The following is an 18,918-nucleotide window of genomic DNA, read 5'->3' as shown; positions in this document are numbered from 1 at the left end:
TGACTAGTTTTTCAAATAATTGAGCAAACAGAATCATAAACATAATTTCGAACAGAAAGTCGAACATCGCGCGTCAAGCAAATGTCAAACGATATGTCAATCTGTTTCTTGGCATTGTTTACAAAAAGCTAGAAGAACGCGCCTCGAGCCGGAAAAATAAAAGGATTATCGTAAAATTGTCTTATTTAAGGTAAATTGAACGCAATACAATTAGTATATAATAACACAATTGTACACCTTATACCGGGGACACCTAAAAATCTGAAACAATTGTTCAAACTCGCTCTGTACCTGGTTCCGGTGTCTTGTTACCGTGTTTCTTGTAGCGTGGAATCATGAAACCTGCAATCTTTTGGACAAAATCAGTCTTTATGTCCTTTATGCATAATTTGTGCTTATATGCTACATATGAATTGTAGTTTTGAAACAACACTGTAGCTGCTATCACTCTTAAGCTGGTGTTCGATTGTTTCAGATTCACAATGTCCCGCAAGGAAGCGCTGTCGCAATTCATCAACCAAATTCACGGCCGACCCGTGGTCGTTAAGCTCAATAGTGGCGTCGATTACAGAGGTAAGTGCAGAGGTTGATACCTAGTAATTCTCGTTCTGTTGGAAGCTTTCTAATTAAGCCATTGTTTTGTTTTCTGCACAGGAGTGCTTGCCTGTTTGGACGGCTACATGAACATTGCCCTGGACCAGACGGAAGAGTACGTAAATGGACAGCTGAAAAACAAGTACGGCGATGCGTTCATCCGCGGCAACAATGTACTCTACATTTCCACGCAGAAGAGAAGAGTGTAAAAGATGAAAAGCGAACAATGGTAAAGAATAAAAAGCAAAACATTTTCTTAAAAAGTAAGTTTCTGTTTATTTGGTAACAACTTATATCCGTTTCTTAACACAAACTCCTATGTTCTTATCTCCATGTACAAGTTTACGAATTAAAAATGGATTGTAGTAGTGGTTGATCACCACCACTACCACACCTAACTGAAAGTAATGTGGAGAACCCCACCATTAGATTCGAAACAGTCGCGGACTAGTGCGAAGCTGTATTCAGAAACATGATGTTCTGGGCGCTTCATGGTAAAGCCTTCGGGTAGTTCTCCATTCTTTTCAGGTTCACGCTTTTAACGTAACGCTGAACCGTACGACTCAATGAATGCCGTCCAAAGGCGAGAAGCTTTTGTATTGATAGAGCTCCGGTCCACCGTACCCGTATAGCAGCTTGCCCTTTCCATTTTCATCGTAGTAGGGGTATCTGTATTTTGGCCTGTAAAGAGGAGAATAGAATTTAGTGTATTTTATATTTTAAGAGTGAAAGAGTACAATTTTTACCTTTCAAAATACTGAAAATTGGGAGCTTTTGGCTGCAGGGTGGACTCTGCGCTTGGCAACAGGACTACCAGCACCAGGGCCAGAATCTGCAAAATAACAGTATACTGATATCTTAGTTTTTTTTTGTACAAAACCAACTTAAACTGGTAAGACAGTTAAGCAGACTAATTAAATGTGTAAAGGTCAAATACTAAATAAGTTTGCCCTACATTTGTGTGTGTGCTTGTTCTGCCCTTCCTTAGAGCTTATAGATGGGCCATTGTTCATTCAATACTATACAGACTAATGAATGTGTCATAGGAATTGTCCAAAATGTTAACAGTAATCATAAATACTTTATTATAAAAAAATAAGTGAAAAACAAATGTTGTTCAGGAAACAAAGAAAAGAAAATTTGAAATGTTCTTACTTTACACAGTGAACAACAGTAATTTTGTCTTATGAACTTTTCTTGAACAAATTCGGAATATTCTGAGCTTATTCGAGTTAACTGTGATAATTAATCGATAGCTCCCTACATTTTACACAACCATTTACTACAGCTTAAAGGTCACAAAAAACAAACACCATGCACATCACACACATTCAAATGCTGTCTGTACGCAACAAGACGCAAGCAAGTCAAACCACCGCCCCTCGAACACACTTTATACACGGTTATGCAACAGTGGAGGCAACCATCGCCATCGTTGTTGTTGTGGTTGTTCGTTGGTCCCCACCACCATGGTAACTTGGCTCAAGGAAATCTGCAAACGTGCAGCACGGCAGGTACACCACACGAACCGCAGACGATCAAAAGATCCTCAAAGTCAAAAGCGCACCACACGTTATTGTTATTCAACGGGCGTCCTCAGGGGCCTTTCGGTATTTTTACTGATTGCCCGCACTGTCCCCGTTCTGGAATATTCGGTCACTTTCTACAACCTGCTTACACCTGGCTGGAACGCTCACAAACCGCACAGGGCGTGTAACACTTTCCCGGGACCCAGTTCAAACTGCGTTGGAGACTGTACGGTTCGTTAATTTCTCCTTTTTTCCCGCAACGTACCGTAAAACACAATGCAGCACACTTATGCATCTTTGGATGTTTTTTTTTGCGCGGAAATATTTTCCAAAATCACCGGCAGGTCAGGTGCAAAACAGTTATTTTCCGCTGTTTTTCACCAGCTCGGTTCAATGTACGATTTCGGTCTGAAATTGAGAAAAAAATGTTACTCATCATTAGTCGTCTGGCCGATCGGTGATCGTGTTTTGGAAGGCGCTTCAGCATCTTTTGGGGCAACCTTCACACTTCTCGCACTCCCCGCACTGAATCACTCACCAAGGTAGGTCAACAGTTTTTTTTTATCGTCCGCTGTTTACGAAACGCTTATATGCGTGTGTGTACGTTTGCGCCAACGTCTTACTCCGACAGACAACCTCCGACTCGGTAGACTTCCCACCAGAAACTGAGATTGGCGCTGATCATCTTGAGGCACCCGATGGCAGCCCGAGGCTGGTCGGACTCGGACCGTGCATACGGTGGCAGGTTGTGGTGGAGGTCCACCAGTGGCCTCGGGTCGGTACTTTCGGTTTTTACCACCCTTGTCTCTTTTCTTGATCGGGTGGGGTGGGAGGAACGAATAAACGAGCGGTTCGTTTCTTGGGCGATGCGGTCGTGCGCAATGGTGAAGAATGTGGGTTTTGTTTAATTGATCCACCAAAGAAACAATTGATTTTTTATAATTTTTTTTATAAACTATATTTGTATAATGTTTAATTGTATACGTTTGGAAAATTCTATGCTTTCCGTATTTATATTTTTTATGAAAATGAATTAAAACAATATTTATAAAATAATACAACTTTTTACACAAACTATATAAAATATTAAATTAAGTATTATCATTATTGTTAATTATTTAATTTCCAATGAATTGCATTCCTTTTCATTTGCTGGTACAAAACAATACACAACCAGCATAGCGGAAGCTGGTATTGGCGATCGTGACGATCAGCAACAACAACAACCACATCGGTAAAATGTTATCAAGCACCAGGACGGGGTGTGCTGCAGGGAGTGGTGGAAAGTGAAAGTAGGAATTGTTGCTACAGCGCCGTACTACACGAAGCTATCGACGAACTATCCGTACACCTTTCGTAGCGCTGTGTATGTGTGTGTGCTTGTTTCACGATTCGTCTTCGGCTGCTGCATACCAACGAAACAGCCCCGTTTCGAGAGTGTAAGTAAGTAACGGCCATTTCAGCTTCATCTTATTCTATCAATGAATGAAGGAAAAAGTGCAATTGCACTTTTTACACATGCAACGATACCAGCCACAGTGACACAGTGCGTACAGTGCGCTTGGTGTTGGTGCGTCAACGCACACGCGCGCGCACTGATCAGCGCAATGTTAAGCGCTACGAAAGAGTTGCTCACGAGTATAGGCGACGAACCCCTGTGCGCACGCTGTTGTCATGGTGAACTGAAGTGCATGCTTTCAATTGAGTCGCAGCATGGTTTGTTGAGATGAGGAAAAAAAAATGCGTGCTATCCCTTCGTACTAGGCAGGTAGATTACGCTTGTGTTTTGCGCAGGCCGGTTCTTGTGATCGTCAGCGACTTCTCTGTGGAGATGAGATTGCCTTTCTTGTACTAGACTGCTTTTTGGAGGCTGTTCCAAGAAGCAACTGAAGGTGAAGCATTCAAGTGTTTTATTTTTTTTTACTATACGCCAAGGTAATTAAGTCTTCTGAATGCGAATTTAAAGCCTCCAAATTAAATTGCTTTTTGAGGACACTTACGTACGGCTCGAAGCGAAAGGAAATAATGTCATTCCACTTGATAAATAAGAAAGATTGCTAAATAAAATCATTACCCCCATGTTGTGCTGGGCATCCTATTTGAAAGCAATCAAACGTCTTTATCGTGCCTCGTCTTAGTCGATTTAAGACGACCTTTCGGTAAGAGTAGTGTGTGTTTCCTTCTTCTTTGGTGGGTAAATAAAAAAATCATACGCATCATTAAACGCAAACCACTGACCTCTGCTGTTTGCTTGCTTGTGTGTCTGTGAGCCGTTGAGTTTTAGGAAGTGTGAAGCGTTTCTTGCCGAAGGGTGTGCTCGTGACACAGATCACACGCAAGATCGATCGTGGGTCGGTTCAGGGACCGGGGCCAAATTGCATCATCTCAATTTGAAAGGCAATTGGATGGATGTAAGTGATTAGATTTCAATGTATGCTGTCCTAATTTGTTGTGTTGTTTTATTAAAGCTGTCAAGTGGCACACAACACGTTTGAATTAATCATAGAAATAAACTGTAAATCAGCATAGACATGGGGTTGGGTACATTTACAATGGGTTTTATGAATTATCTTTTATTTATGAATGTTATATGTAGATTTACAGAAAGTGTTTAAATCACATCCAATCATTAAGACGTGCTAAAAGTCGCTAAAATGGCACTACTTTATCCAAATCATACACCGTTCCAGCATTAATGTTATTTCCTTCACGGGGCGAAAAATTGGGCCAAACACTCTACGACGATCGTTTCCATCTCGCTGACTGTGGGTCATCGGGGTGCCCAAAAAAGGCATCGCACAGCTTTCGGCGAACGGTCCGGCGCGTGTAGATTTCGGTTCGCTTTATAGCACATCATCTTTGTTGTGTTGTGTTGCGGCGCTTTTCAACCGCACTGTTGTCTTCTCCCCTGCGTGTTACGGACCACTCGGCGGATGATTTAATCGCTTGCGCCCCACAATCAACCGAACCGTAGCGTGGTGCAGTTCGCCCGTGTTCATTTCTTCGCCAGTTTTCTTTCCCTGTATACACGTCTGTAAGGGCAGTTCCGCATGTGCTATTCCCACTCGGGCGCGTGTGCAGAAGAGCTATTTTGAGGAAAACACAGCGTGAGGAATTTCCTCGTGTGCTTTGTGTGCCCTTCATTTCGTAAGGGTAGTGTAGCGGCAAGTTTTTTTCCTCGTCGTTGGGCGCGATCGTTGTGTGGGAAAACGATCTATCGGCGACGGCTGAAGTTACCAATCGCTTCGACCGGTTTCGGTTGCACCACGCCACGCCAGAACAAAACGCAGGTGAGTGGAGCTTAGTGTCTGCAGGTGAAGTTTTCCAATCCCTCCTCGAGTTGCCTCCACTGAGCACTGAGTGGGAGTGCACCGAGTGCACTAAGACTCAAAAAAGGGGGGTAAACGATCGTCAGAAACTGCTCAGGTGGCAGTACGAGTCGTATGTTCTGTGTGTATGGTTTAGCGTGGTCCCGTTCGTGTTGGCGCTTAGCTAAGTTAAGGCAAAATCATGACCAAATTGGCGATCGCTGTAAGTGTAACATAAATTCAATATCACTATCTGAAATGGAGAGCTCTGATAAAGTGATCTTATATGAATTTGCTTGTACAGATGTGTCTTATTGTTTTGTTGGCTTCGGTGGAGCATCGTGTTGAGGCCACCGTGGTACGGCTGTTGACCGACTTCATCCAAAACAATGTTGCTGGTATACCGCTGATTCACAAGACGGAGGAGTACGACTTCGATCCGGAGATAAGCAAAAAGCGCAGAGAGCTTTACTATGAGGTTCGTATATGAGTGAAAGATAAGATTGTACTTAGGTGGTGAATTTAACCTGCAAATGGCATGGACTGGTAAGAGCGAAATGAATCTGGTTATGTTGCTTAACGATTATTCACGTTTTGTGGATGGATGCGTACGTTGCGCAACGTGTGTTGTTGAACTGGCACGAGGTACGAGGTAATTAGATTTGAGCATGCGTGTAATAAGTTATGTGAAGTTATTACTTTGTGCATTGCTCCAATGGCTAATCACAATCTCGGCAAGCTTTACAACTATGAAAAGAGCGAGAGCAAAACAGAGAGTAAAATAGATCTGAAACATAATCAAACATTGAATTTCTTTTCAAACTTAGCTTCCATTCAATTAAATCCGTCCAATCTAATTTTTCATCTTTTAATTTACCTTCCCTTTCAGCTGCATGGCTACCGTGGCGAAAAGGTGATCGAACGGCTCGGTCTTGGCATTGACGGGAAACATCACGAACGGCTCGCGTTTCAAAGGCAGCGCGACGAGGGACATCTGCAGGGCCTTAACTATCTGCAGCCATAGGGTTAGAACTCGCTTTAACGCGAATGTAAAAAACTAAATTCAATTACCAGTGAAGGACGGCCGACGATATCGCCGTTTTTGGTTGTGACCAGTTCGAGCATCCCGTGGATTTTACAGACTGTTGTGGAAAAGTGCAACAAGGCCATTCGAATCATTGGTTTGTGACAGTTTTTGTGGTATATAGAGCCTAAAGAGCCTAAACATGGAACAGGGCTACTTATTGTTATAGTAAAACAAAGCATTGATTTTAGGAGCTTTGCCGTAACTCTGTTTTAAACAGAAGTGCAAATGCACAATGCGAAAATGATTGTGCAAGTTAATAGTTAATAAAAAAATTCGTTTTTTTTTTCAAAAGTATTCGATACATCTTTCAAGTTATAATGAGAAAGAAAAGTACTTTGCGTATATACTACGAAGCTTACCACGTGTTAATGAAGAGCGCTACGCCATCTTTCTCTGCGGAAACACGGACACAGGAACAAATGCTCTGCCCGCATACGGCTGTAGCAGTTAATCGGAATTCAAGTGAAGCATTAAGTTAATTTTAAATTTAACAAACCCAGGTCCTTGCGCTGAGCTGCGGCACTGCGTCTCATTTGCTCATCTCGCCCACCATTTTGCCCGAAACTTCCCAGCCCATCGGCGACCGTGCTGAGGTGCAAAAGCCAACCAACGGTAAACAGTGGAGAGCTAAAACAAATTTTAATTAAATTCTACCTTATCGTCTTTCAGCACGCTTGCCGCCACGAGGTTACGCCGCACCGGAGCGGGTCCTCGCCCCACCGGAAGCTGGCCACCAGCGCAATCAAACAGATCGGGAGAAAGTTTAAAAAATGACACGCCGACAGAGAACATAAGCATCCGCTAGAAGCACCCAATACAGGAGCGTCAAGAAGATGCCAGAAAAGGGTTTCTCTTCCACTTTCGTGCCCGTTTTGGGACCCGGTTTTCAGTGCTTGCAAGTCAGTGACCACAAGGGTAGAATATGGTGGCAACGCAGACAAGAGTGAGAGTGCGGAAAAGTTATAGCCGAGCTACACTCGGGCTCGAGGTTCGAGTAATCGTGGAAACGATAATTTCGGTAGCTTAAAATTTCATTCCCGAAAACTAAATAAATTCCACACACACACACACACACACACACACACACACACACACACACACACACACACACACACACACACACACCACACACACACACACACACACACACACCAATCATTTGCGCTTTTCGATGGGAGGCACCCACTGGGGTGGATGGGGAGGATACGCAACGCGCAAGGATCAAAGGCCAGCGGGCCCCGTCCTCGGTCGGTTTGAGGGGTTTTGTTTGGCGGTTGTAAAAAGAGAAAACATTCCGTGCTGTTTTATTTTATAGAATAATTAATTTTATTTTCTGTTTGCTTTTCCCGTTAAACCGAGAGTGCGGGTATAAAATGTGTGACGAGTGGAGAGTGAAAATGCGCTGGGTCTTGTGAAAAGTCGGGGAGAAAGACGGGAAAAGGCCAATCAGGGGCTTAATATTTGAAAGATTGGCAAAGTTTTGGATGGTGCCGTTAGTGCACCTTTTGCAGCGGTAAATTAATTCGATCGTTAATAGAAAAAAGTGTTAGGGACCATTTAGCAGCGCCCATAACATTAAACGGTCTAAACGGGTTAATGTCGGTCTATATTCAAATCGAAAGGCTTGTTTTATTCTGGTAAAAAGTAGCCAGAACTTCTGTAAGGCTAAATATAGTAAGTAGAATTGTATTCCTATAAATTGGTTTAAATAAATCTGAAAATTATACGGGTTGATTTTGTAACACTTTTTGATCTGTATAGCTTATTTCTTGTTACTTACTGTATCGGTTGAGCGGTTTGCATACTTTCAGGAGTTTTACAATATGTATGGCGCACATCAATAAGTTTCTTACGATTTATACGGTATGTTGCGCCTTGATGAGAAGGTCTCGTGGTACAGACGTCAACTCGTACGACTTAACAACATGCCAGTCATGGGTTGAAGCCCCAATGGACCGTGCCGTCATACGTAGTAGGACTGACTATCCTGCTATGAGGGAAAAACAATTAGTCACTGAAAGCCAAGCCCACAAGAGGTACAGGCAGGCCTTGACCGACAACGGTTGTTGAGTCAAAAGAAGAAGAAGAAGAAGTTGCGCCTTGAACGGTTCACACAGAAAACCGAGTTGTCTCTAAAATTGTGGGGAACGGGTATGTTTTTAATATCAAAAAGACTTTTTGTTCTAATGCTGTTTTAACTGCGGCCCGGCCCAGCCTGGTGAAAAATAATTTGACTTCATTTTTCTCATTTTTTTGTATTTTTTACTGGTGGTGTCTTTTTAGTTTTGATTGGTATCAATTTGATGAACTCATTTTAACGTAAAAGTTACCTGCACAAGTTATTACAAAAAAGTTTATATAAAGCGTTTAACGACTGTTTATTGAAGGTGTAACAATCGTTTATCGGAAGAATGTCAAGTCTTTGTCAAAATGTTTTAGAAGTGACGTTCGCGTTGTTATTTATCTTATGGCGAAGAAAATCATCCTAAGATATTGCGAAAACATACATTTGGAAGAACGAGACGTTGTATCAGTTAGTTGTTGTTTGTACAGTTTATAGAGGCTTTGGCTCCAACGGAGTTCTTTCGCCTCTACGTTGTATCAGTGTTGGAATGTTGATACTCAAAAACTATTGTGTCTTTGAAAAAAACGCTCCATGAATTTAAGGTATCTAAATGCGGTAATGTTTTCACAGAAGGATTTTCAAAAATTGTTAAAATTTATTATTTATGACTTTCATTATGTTTTTCCTATAAAATCGAAAGAAAATGCGTTAATTCACTTTTTTAAGTCTTAATTCGTGTTGATTTGAAATGTTCCTGTTCTAAAAATTTTGTCAAAAACATCACAATTTGCTGCACGAATTGTATTAAATAAATGTTGGAATGTATACAATTACTAATCAATCGGGTAATTTAATCAAAAATACTCGTTATGCAAAATATTAGGGCTGAAAAACGTGAAATTCGACTTACACGGATATACAAGTTAGGCGGAATGCCTCGGGAACGCAAAAACTCGGAAGCAGACTGTACCATCAATATAAAGAATTACACTCTTGATCCACAGGCTGAAATGAACATACTTCTTTAAGATTGCGTTATTAGGATGAAATGATCATTACAAGTGTTTGCAATGTAAATAGTCATATGAGGATTTGATTGTATTTAGCAACATAATAATTTTGGAACATAGTTTTAAGAATTTGAAAAAAAAAGAAATAATCTTAGTCGTTTAATTTGAATGAAACGAATGACTGAATTTATCATTTGTATACTAGCACTACGCATCGCCAATTAAATAAGAAAATAAAATGCATTGGAGTATTAGAGTATACATCATTCAAATAAAATTTAAAGCAATGCGTTAGAGCAGATAATACAATATCAAATGTTTAGAAGCGTATATGGCGTGAGCTCTTTAATAATTAATTTAAAACACAAAACTGGTAGGACACGTTATAGATTTCAAGATAGCTTAGTTTATCCATTCATTCTGCCTACCTACTTCTCTCATGTGTGGGATTAGAGAACATGTAATGTGCATAGGGGCTACATTTATGATTTGTAATTAAGTTTGCTGCTGTAACTAGTAAAGCATGCAAAACAGGTCAAAATGCTTAGCTCCCTTCAACCACCCTGCCTGCTCGGTAATATCCACCCACGGCCGAGAAGCTACGCTCTATTCAAAGGCGGAAAATTGCAAACCTGTCAACTAGTACAGATGATTGCTAGAACACTAATTGAAATCCATTACAAAGGACTTGCAACTAATTCACGGTGAAACTATGCAGGAATGTATGTGTACATCCATGCCGAATCCACCCATGCACCACCCAGCAAAAGGTAAGTAGCTGGCATTGGGCTCCACTCACCGTGCCAAAACACATCCTGTACCATCGCAGCAGGTAAGTGTTCTGTAAAATGGCAATCTGTACCAACAAAGCGTTTCCGTTCGGTTCCGTGGGAGGAAACCAGCCGCTGGATGGCCGGATGGCTGAAGCACTGCTTCAGTGCTAAACCGACTGAAACTGTCACGCAAAGTTGTGGCTGGGCAGAAATGAGGGAGTGCAGCCAGCAGCCAGCGGTAGAAATTAATAACTTTTGAGGAAAAATTGAGTGTAAAATGAGGGCAAATTTCAACAGCTTCCCGTTTCGTTCAGGTCGCCCCTTTTCCTCTCGACAGGGGTGGGTAGATAAAAACTCATAAATAACCTCATCAGGAAAATCGGACCAAAGGTTAGCGTGTAATTGCCATTGCTCCACTTGCGTCACCCTGCTCCCCTGCCAGCCCGGTGGGAGGGAGGGAGATGGAAGGCCCATGGGTCAATAAATAAATGAAAATGAAACATTTCCCCGGTGGAGCGTGCGGGACGGATGACGGTTTTATGTCCCATCTCGAGACAGGGAGGAGGAGAGTGGGGTGGTGGTTCCGTTACCGTTGTAAGGACCCTTTCCCGCATGACTGCACCGTCAATTGGGTTCCTTCCGCAGCCTGGCCCGCTCGGTGCGAAAAACAAAGATCTTTGCGGGCGGACGCGATTCAGGTCCTTCGTCGGAGACACGACAAAAGAAGGACGATGCGATTCTTTGGACAGGTTTTTTTCCTGCCACCTCTCTACCACTTGATCTCCACATGCAAGCGGCCGGATGTGCCGACATGAAAAGAAAATGTGAAAAATTGTCTTCCCATCGTAGGTTGGGGCGGAAGGAGGGATGTTTCCCTTTTGATTCTGTCCGCTTTGGTATGGGGTGTCTTCCTACTTTGTCCTTTCCTCGGTTGACATTGTGAATGTGGCTGTTTGACCCGTGCTGGGCTGTGTTTTGTCTGGTAGGCCCTACCGGGAGGGGCCGGTGATGGGCCGGCTTGGAGTTCGAGTGGAGGGGGGGGAGAGAGAGAGAACAAAAGAAATTAAATTGCTTAAGTTATTATGCGAATGACGCGAAGGATGACGACTCCGACAAAGGCGTCCCCGAAGGGAAGACCTGCTATTACTACTGGTGATATCGATGCCAGGCCGTGGGATGATATACAACCCCGACCCTGCTGCAGGGAGGAAGAAAGAAGGAGACCGTCTTCTTCTGTGTTACGCGAAAAACGGTTGACATTTAGCAGCAATCTTCCCGCTGCAGTCGTCCTGGAATTATGGACCATAAAGATGATGTGGTTTAATTTAGATGCCATTTTTCAGAGGGCTTGATGTGTATATTCTTTTTCTTCTTAATGATGTGTATGTGTTTGTGTGTGATTTGCGATGGAACAATTATTATGCCGATAAACTTGCCTCTCTCTCTCTCTCTCTCTCTCTCTCTCTCTCTCTCTCTCCCTCCATCTCTCTGTGCAATTTGTTTTCCTGACACACACAACATAATTTGATGCGCGTGCCACTTCTCTTTGCACCTGTTCCGCAAGCCGATTTGATTGCTGGATGTGAATAATTACGACGTTGGTGGTGGTTTTAAGAACTAACCGGCTTATTAAACCACCAATAATACCGATGTGTTAGTCACCGAATGCGTGTGTATGTGGAGCTGCATCCGGTGAAGCCCGTTCGGAGTTACTCAAACAAGTGTACGATTCCTTGGCACCACACCAATCGCCCATCGTACAGCATACCCTGCCGGTGAAAAGTTTTTCAATTAACCAACTGATGATAATAATAAAAAATAATGGAAAATCAGCAGGACATCGCATGCACTAGGATGATGGTTGTACCCTTTTGTTGTTGCTGCTGCTGCTGCTGCTGCTACTGATGCTGCTTTGCACAAAAAAGAGCCGTCCCAGCTCCAGCAAACTATAGTTGCACACCCGGGGTAACTCCGCTTTGCTTCCCGTGCTCGTACACGTTTTCTGCAGCTTGTCTGACGTGCAGGGCAAACGTCAAAAACATATCCATTTCAAAGCACCAGCGGACAGGCGGAATGAAGCAGGCAGATTGTAGGTGTACTATTGTGTGAATAAAATGAGATAAATAACAATCATGGTCGGTTCAATGGCTGGCGCAGTCATAGCTATTTGTAGCACTCGAATGGAGGGATGGGAGCTTGCGGTGGGGCTTATAAGCACGGCTGAAAGTGAGAGTTGCTGGTGGTAAATAGCATTATCAATATGAAATGAAGTTGTGTTGCGCTTGTTTGTTTCAAACTTGAAAAAAAAACTTCAAATTATTTGAGCCTAAAAACAAACATAAAAAATGTTAATGCACAAGTGAAAGTGAACTGGAACAACTACACATATAGTTGCTGGGATCTATAAAACTTGAATTGTAGAGTTTAGTAATACTAGTTTGTTAAGCATTGCTAATAACATTTACAAACTCTCCTGTTTGAAAAGTGTTCAAACAATAGTTGTTCAAACCATTTTTTCAAACAATTGTTCAAAAAGTTGTCGGTCAAGACCTACGTGTACCACTACTGGGCTTGGCTTTCAGTGACGTGCCGTAAGTCCATTCGTTTGAACCCATGGCGGGCGTGTTGTTAAGTAGAACGAGTTGTCGACTGTACCACCAGACCGGCCCAAAAATTGTTTAAAACACGAATATTGAATCTGTATTGAGCCACATCATGGCCTTTGCCGAATGTAGTTACTCAAGTGCTAATGATCAAACCAATCGTCAATATACAAATAAAATCGTCAGTAACTTTGTTTTCTTTCTTGTAGATTATGCTTTCCACTGTTTTGCCCTTTGTATAACAATTATGCATTTCCTTACGTTTTTCATGATTCTGCGAAAAGGTAAAGTATTTGAAGAGTAATAATTCAAAATTTTAGTCTAATTTCTTGTTAAGTTTTAAACCTTTACTAGCCAATTCCTTTGCCACTTAAATTCTCCGAGCAGCAAGCATGAAGTTCGACATAATTTCATACGAATAATACCCAAAGGCACAATTAGCTGTGCAATATCATGTAAAAGTCATATCATCATCTTGAGCGTATGCCTAATAAAACACAACATGCTAACACCTTCCCAAGAAGATTGCTCTGAGAAGAATTCATATTTAGGCGTAGCTCCAAAAACCATCCAAGCATTTTCATGTGCAACAATAATTCGAGCAAATGAAAGTTGTGAACAATTACTGACATCGTTTACAGACACGAGTTGAATCTAATTTAATGAAGACGCCCGACGATATGAAATTCAAAACAATTGACATATTTTTCTTCATCAAAGGCTTTCTGTCGCAGTACACATACCGACACTTATGCAGATACCGTCGAGCCATAAATGAAATGAAAGTGTAACAATTTCAATTACACACTACCATCCTGCCAGCGCGCAGCTTTTTCGTTCTTCAGGGCACCTTGATTGGTGTTGTTAGTATGAACCCTGTAATGGGAAACAGAGCACTTCGGGCGAAGGAATTTTGTTCATGGAATGAATAATGTTTTATTAAATTGTGCATATACGTGCACACGATGAACCGGATTTCCCCGTCAGCTTACGATGAGCCGCTTTTGTAGCTAAATGGTGAGCAAAAATATTGTCCCTGTAAGCGGTATATATTGCGGGTTTTAGTACTGAATATCGGAAAACACTGCCGCCCGTACCGTATGGTATGGATTGTAACAGGACGGGAAAAGCGCTTTACAAACCACGCTTCAACCACACTCTCGCTCTGTTGGGGGCTCTGTTCGTACCAGTACCTGTGCAGTATGCTGCATCTTGTACGCTTTCTTCAGTATGTGTTTGAGCAGATTGAAGTCAATTCACTCAACACGGCTGTACATTATTGGAAATTTAATAATGTTTTCCCTGTACAGACGTCGGGTCACGAAGGAATAGTATGAGAGGAAAAAGGAGGAAGAGCGCTACGGAGAGAAATCGAATATATTGAAGGGAATTGAGTTTTCTTTTCTGCTTCAACCGTTCTTGCTGTGGAATGTACTAAGCTGGGAATGGTAGCGTACAGTGTGGTTCGTAAAGTAATTGCATTTTGTGTTGAATCGGTTTGAAATGTTTATAACTTTTATTTTATCAGGTTCAAGTATTTCTACTACTTTTTTTTATATTACAGCAATATTTATTTGAGGGAAAAAAGTCTCGAATCAAATCGCCCATTGAATTAAAAATGCGTTAAAAGTCTTAAAGAAATCGTTAAAATAACCGTAAAGAGGAACATAATCATTTAAAGAATGGTAATAGAGAAGGATTCATTGTTTTTAAAACTAGGTATAAGAAATTGTTTCACTTCTATTTTCTACCAGCACTGTATCCATGGGTCTTTTTCTACCGCCAATTGATCTGCCCCGAAGGATCTGTCTGTGTGCTTGCGTTGGTGCGGCAATGCCGAAGCAGCACGATGGAACGCCCGCAAGCCAACCCAATCCCAATCGCAAAGGATACATATTGGGTGAAGTCAAATAAAAATTCAAAATTGAGTGAAATGAACCTTAAAAGCTTTGCTTCACCTCAAGGAATAGCAAGATGGGGGAAGCGGATATGCAACTTCATAAGATGGGTGAAATCCATCCTCCCAAACGCTTACTTACGCTTTTGCTGTTTTCTTGGTGGACTTTTTTGTACTTTATCTTCCAGATTTCTGCTCCCTTTGCTAGTTCCATCTTACCGTTGAATTGCTTTCAAAAGCGTAACTTCGATTGACATAGCGCTGAATAAACCGTGCCAGGGCCACTCGGCCTCGTTTCAGATCCCAGTCTGTAAGGAGAGGTGAAAATTTTTAATAAAATAAAGATTTTCTACACCTTCTATTTCCGGGACGTCCCCTCCAGGCTCTTCCCGATCAGACCCCGCGTGGATAATCACTGCGGAAGCTGCGACTGTCACGTGAAATAAAATCGTTATTCCAATAAGCGCCGAGGATTAACCTGTCGCCGTTGTGCCGGGGCAAATCTTTACTACAAGAAGGTTACAGTTTCGGGTCGTTGTAAAAGCTGAATAGAGTAGAAGCAGTCTTTTGAATTCGATTATTTTCCTTTAATCTCCATCTTGAAGCTGGCGGTGGTATCGGGTCCACCCATCCCGTCCCGGTTTCGTAGTCTTTACCTTGGGAGAACATTTATTCTAAAGATTGTGATCCCCGCAATTCTTTGCAAATAAATGAATCGAAATTTGACATTCATCCTGCTAGTTATGCTTTGGTTGTTGGAGAGTGAGAGGGGAAGCCAATACTAACCCTTCAGGGTTGGGGGATCGTCTGAAAGGGAGAGCGAATTGTTTACCGGACGGATCAGAAACCAATTTATAGGCAGCAGTAATTTAATGACAGTTGTGTAAGATATTAGCATACACGTACTTACCAGGTTGATGGAATCGCTATCAGGTCGTAGTTGAATGAAAAGTAGAATTTATTTCAAGCACAATGAATGACCCCAGTGAATGTTAGTAATGCAAATTTAGTGGGTTTTTTAAGCCATTGTTATTTAAGGTCATTTAATAATCTACTGGAGCTCTTTAAAATATTTGTATATTTTACGTATTGCAACAATTTTAATTTTCTTTTTTTAATTTCAAAAGAATAGGAAGCTTAAGTTTTAGAGTAAAGTTTAAAAATAAATCATGGTTGGCTTTTTCTTTGCAATTTCTGACGTTTTTATTTCGTTGCATTTTATTTTTTGCAAATTATTTCGTAAAAACTTGGCGATGGTTTGATACACAAGTTCCATTAATTCTTTATCTTCTATATATATACTTAACGATTCATATCTTTAGCTTAACTTTTTTTTGGGTTTCATTTATTTTTCACAAAATTGAGCAAGTCTAGCATAATAACTAATTGCTGGGTTTATTGAACTTTGGTGCAGAATTTTTCTGTCATAATGACAATTAAACGGATATGGCTAAAATCTAGTATAAGCACTGAACGATTCTAAGGAAGATTTACATATCCTTTTAGAGGCATATTTAATAATATAATTCAATGTGAAACATGGAGAAAAGATTAAATGCTGGTTTATTTTGCAACTAGAATAGAACGTTACACTAATTTGTGCTCGTTATATTAAGATGATTGTTTTTTGGTGTAAATTGTACTTCATAATAATTCATACCTTTTTGTAATAGTTATACACTGTTTTCCGGCTCAGTTTTCAATGTGAGCAACATTATTTAAAACATTCAATATGTTTTTCAACAGCTGTTATTATTTGTGACAGCTGGGCTGTTTAAAAAACTTCGCGCGATTGTTGAATAATACCGTTCACATTAGACACTGACTCGGAAAACAGTGTAACATATACAAGAATTATTGTTAAAACATTGTTATATTCAACATTTTAAAAAGTTATATGAAATCGCTAAAGCATAAATGCATGTTTTGTCTGCAGGAAGCAACATTATTGCCCGATTCAGCTATGCGATTTTTATATTAGAACGAACGGATAAACGAGATGTTGCTTTTAACTGCTGCATATAAAAACTACAATTATTGAAGGTTGAAAAGTGTTTAAATTGAAATAATTGAGCGGAATAACATGTGTATCTGGATAATTTGGTAAGAATAATTTTGAATTTTAATATGTGTAATAAGCAAGTGGCTGTCCTCATATTATATTTTGATGATTTTTTTAGATATACATTTAAAAATTCATATCAAATATGTAAATATGATATATTTATTCCCTTATTAGTGCTAAAAGCTAAATCATTATAAAATATCAAGTTATAGTACAATATAGACTTTATTAACGAATATTATCTGTTTCACCTCTAATAAAGTAAGTTTTATGTACGGATGATGTTAGCTTACACACTAGGAAAAAAATATCCCCAGTTTGCAACAGATTCACGTAGACGAATTTTCATCATCCATTTTGGGCCCAGCATTCATCCATTGTCATTGTATTCATTTGAACCATCTACTTGTCACCTGTCAATGATGGAGATTATTAATGGTTACACTTTCCAAATTTACAATCACATATGAATAAAATATAAATTACAGTCTCTTCTCATTTAAGATATTATGTCGATGATGTCTACTTACGGTTTCGTCCTGTTCTAAACCATTCGTCCTGAAATTTTATGAAGTCTCAACGAATGATATTCTTTTAACATTTATTTGTAAAATGTACCTTTTCTCTAACCAGCCTTGAAGCACCGACCAGAAAAAGCTAGCTGCTGCTGTAGGGTAGTATTGCTTGATTTGAGGTCAACAGTTTGTTAGTGTCACTCCATTGAAGGTGTTCTGCATTGAACCACCTAGCAATCTGCCACTACTTCCATTAAGCGTTATTTGTTTGTGAATTTCCACTTCACGGACTAGCTGAAGTGTTCGAGGCAACATTTTAAGCCTCCGCCCTGCCGCGCAACATTACTTGGTGTGTTTGCTTGTACCATTGCGTTGTCGCGAATTCAATGTACAACAAAATAAAAGAAGTGCCGACTGCTCTTAGCCATTAATGTGCAAGGTGTATAGGATCGGTTTGAATGCAATTTTTAATTCATTGCTTTACAGATTTTTTACCCCTGCCCATGATCCTACCCAGCATGGATTGTGACGTTTGATATTGGATTCCTTTTTACCTCCTTTCTCCCGTTTTCGTGTGATTTTTTCCATGCTCGCTCTTCAGAATGTGCCAACACATTAACGATTCCGAGTTCGACGGGTTGTTTTTCCCGTGCCGTTCCTTAGCGGTGGGCGGAAAAACTTTGCTTTGCGTTGCCGACCGATCCTTAGGCTGGGTGGTGCTTTGCTTCACCTTCATCGAATCGCTTTCCCGAAGCAACAAAACCATAAGAAGGATGTAAAAAGTTTTCTTCCACTTTGCCCCTTTCCGCACCCAACCAGACGGGAATACGAGGGGCAACAGAATGCTACCTGCTGGATGGAGATCAAGATGCTGCAAAACGAGCGAGAGAGTGGAAAAGTTCAAGAGGATTTACCATTTACAGGCTCTTTATTTCGTTACTTTGTGTACGGCGCGTGGTGGAGCGCGAGTCCTTGACTGCATTCATTACGGGGGCATCCAAAGAGTGCCGACGAGCGTATCAGCTTTGCGTCATTTGATTGTCACTCCCGCCGGGAAGTGAGAACGGTGGTAGGACAGCGCATTAAAACAGGCAGGGTCGTGAGATCAGAGGGACCATCGCAACCTTTTTTGCCGCAAGTGTTTGATGGAGTGGCAAGGATTTAGGTTGGCTGGCATGTTTTGTTGGTCGGTACAGCTCGGAGCACGCGGATGCCCTAAGCTAGTGTCAAGTATGCACGAGTGTGGCCGGTGGGGAGACAATTGAAAATTTTCTCTGTTAATTTTCTATTCAACCGACTGAGACCCGAGCAAAATTGTTGGGAGCGTGAGGACCGTTTCAGGACGATTACACTTTATTTGGATGAAGATTTAACTCCTCGTTTGATTGAATTGATCGAAAAAGTGTCTATATCAGTGAGAAAAAGGTGATATACAGCAGTGACTACATAGAACTTTTTTGACTTTTTATGGC

The 18,918-nt window shown here is 41.1% G+C and overlaps 3 protein-coding genes across 4 annotated transcripts; 2 read left to right on the top strand and 1 right to left on the bottom strand.

The window, feature by feature from the left end:
• The first annotated feature begins 81 nt into the window (after positions 1 to 81).
• Positions 82 to 1,317, top strand: LOC121594075 (U6 snRNA-associated Sm-like protein LSm6). Of its 2 annotated transcripts, none has more exons than XM_041916999.1 (4): positions 82 to 190; positions 476 to 573; positions 655 to 857; positions 936 to 1,317. In XM_041916999.1, exons 2-3 carry the CDS (start codon positions 483 to 485, stop codon positions 801 to 803), a joined length of 240 nt encoding a protein of 79 aa, XP_041772933.1. In that variant the 5' UTR covers positions 82 to 190; positions 476 to 482; the 3' UTR covers positions 804 to 857; positions 936 to 1,317. The 2 variants fall into 2 exon arrangements, with proteins under 2 accessions (XP_041772933.1, XP_041772934.1); XM_041917000.1 differs by having other exon boundaries at positions 90 to 190; positions 456 to 573.
• On the bottom strand, positions 846 to 2,998 carry LOC121594076. The gene is made up of 4 exons (XM_041917001.1): positions 2,662 to 2,998; positions 2,389 to 2,531; positions 1,341 to 1,426; positions 846 to 1,275 (listed from the first exon to the last, which is right to left on the bottom strand). Exons 2-4 carry the CDS (start codon positions 2,416 to 2,418, stop codon positions 1,158 to 1,160), a joined length of 234 nt encoding a protein of 77 aa, XP_041772935.1. The 5' UTR covers positions 2,419 to 2,531; positions 2,662 to 2,998; the 3' UTR covers positions 846 to 1,157.
• Positions 2,999 to 3,689: 691 nt separating this feature from the next.
• Positions 3,690 to 6,771, top strand: LOC121594074. The gene is made up of 3 exons (XM_041916998.1): positions 3,690 to 5,654; positions 5,736 to 5,909; positions 6,321 to 6,771. Exons 1-3 carry the CDS (start codon positions 5,634 to 5,636, stop codon positions 6,453 to 6,455), a joined length of 330 nt encoding a protein of 109 aa, XP_041772932.1. The 5' UTR covers positions 3,690 to 5,633; the 3' UTR covers positions 6,456 to 6,771.
• The last annotated feature ends 12,147 nt before the right edge of the window (positions 6,772 to 18,918 follow it).

Source organism: Anopheles merus, chromosome 2L, assembly GCF_017562075.2.
Source record: "Anopheles merus strain MAF chromosome 2L, AmerM5.1, whole genome shotgun sequence".
In the NCBI taxonomy this organism is placed as follows: domain Eukaryota; kingdom Metazoa; phylum Arthropoda; class Insecta; order Diptera; family Culicidae; genus Anopheles; species Anopheles merus.
This window is presented reverse-complemented; position numbering and strand designations above follow the sequence as displayed.

What these genes read in the sequence shown, in the direction of transcription:
- LOC121594075 (XM_041916999.1), top strand. Translation starts at nt 483, where the DNA reads ATGTCCCGCAAGGAAGCGCTGTCGCAATTCATCAACCAAATTCACGGC. An exon ending in TAGTGGCGTCGATTACAGAG is followed by an intron (nt 574 to 654) that starts GTAAGTGCAGAG and finishes TTTTCTGCACAG; the next exon opens with GAGTGCTTGCCTGTTTGGAC.
- LOC121594076 (XM_041917001.1), bottom strand. Translation starts at nt 2,418, where the DNA reads ATGCATAAGTGTGCTGCATTGTGTTTTACG. An exon ending in GTGCTGCATTGTGTTTTACG is followed by an intron (nt 1,427 to 2,388) that starts GTACGTTGCGGG and finishes GTTATTTTGCAG; the next exon opens with ATTCTGGCCCTGGTGCTGGT. An exon ending in AATTTTCAGTATTTTGAAAG is followed by an intron (nt 1,276 to 1,340) that starts GTAAAAATTGTA and finishes TCCTCTTTACAG; the next exon opens with GCCAAAATACAGATACCCCT.
- LOC121594074 (XM_041916998.1), top strand. Translation starts at nt 5,634, where the DNA reads ATGACCAAATTGGCGATCGCT. An exon ending in TGACCAAATTGGCGATCGCT is followed by an intron (nt 5,655 to 5,735) that starts GTAAGTGTAACA and finishes TTGCTTGTACAG; the next exon opens with ATGTGTCTTATTGTTTTGTT. An exon ending in GCAGAGAGCTTTACTATGAG is followed by an intron (nt 5,910 to 6,320) that starts GTTCGTATATGA and finishes CTTCCCTTTCAG; the next exon opens with CTGCATGGCTACCGTGGCGA.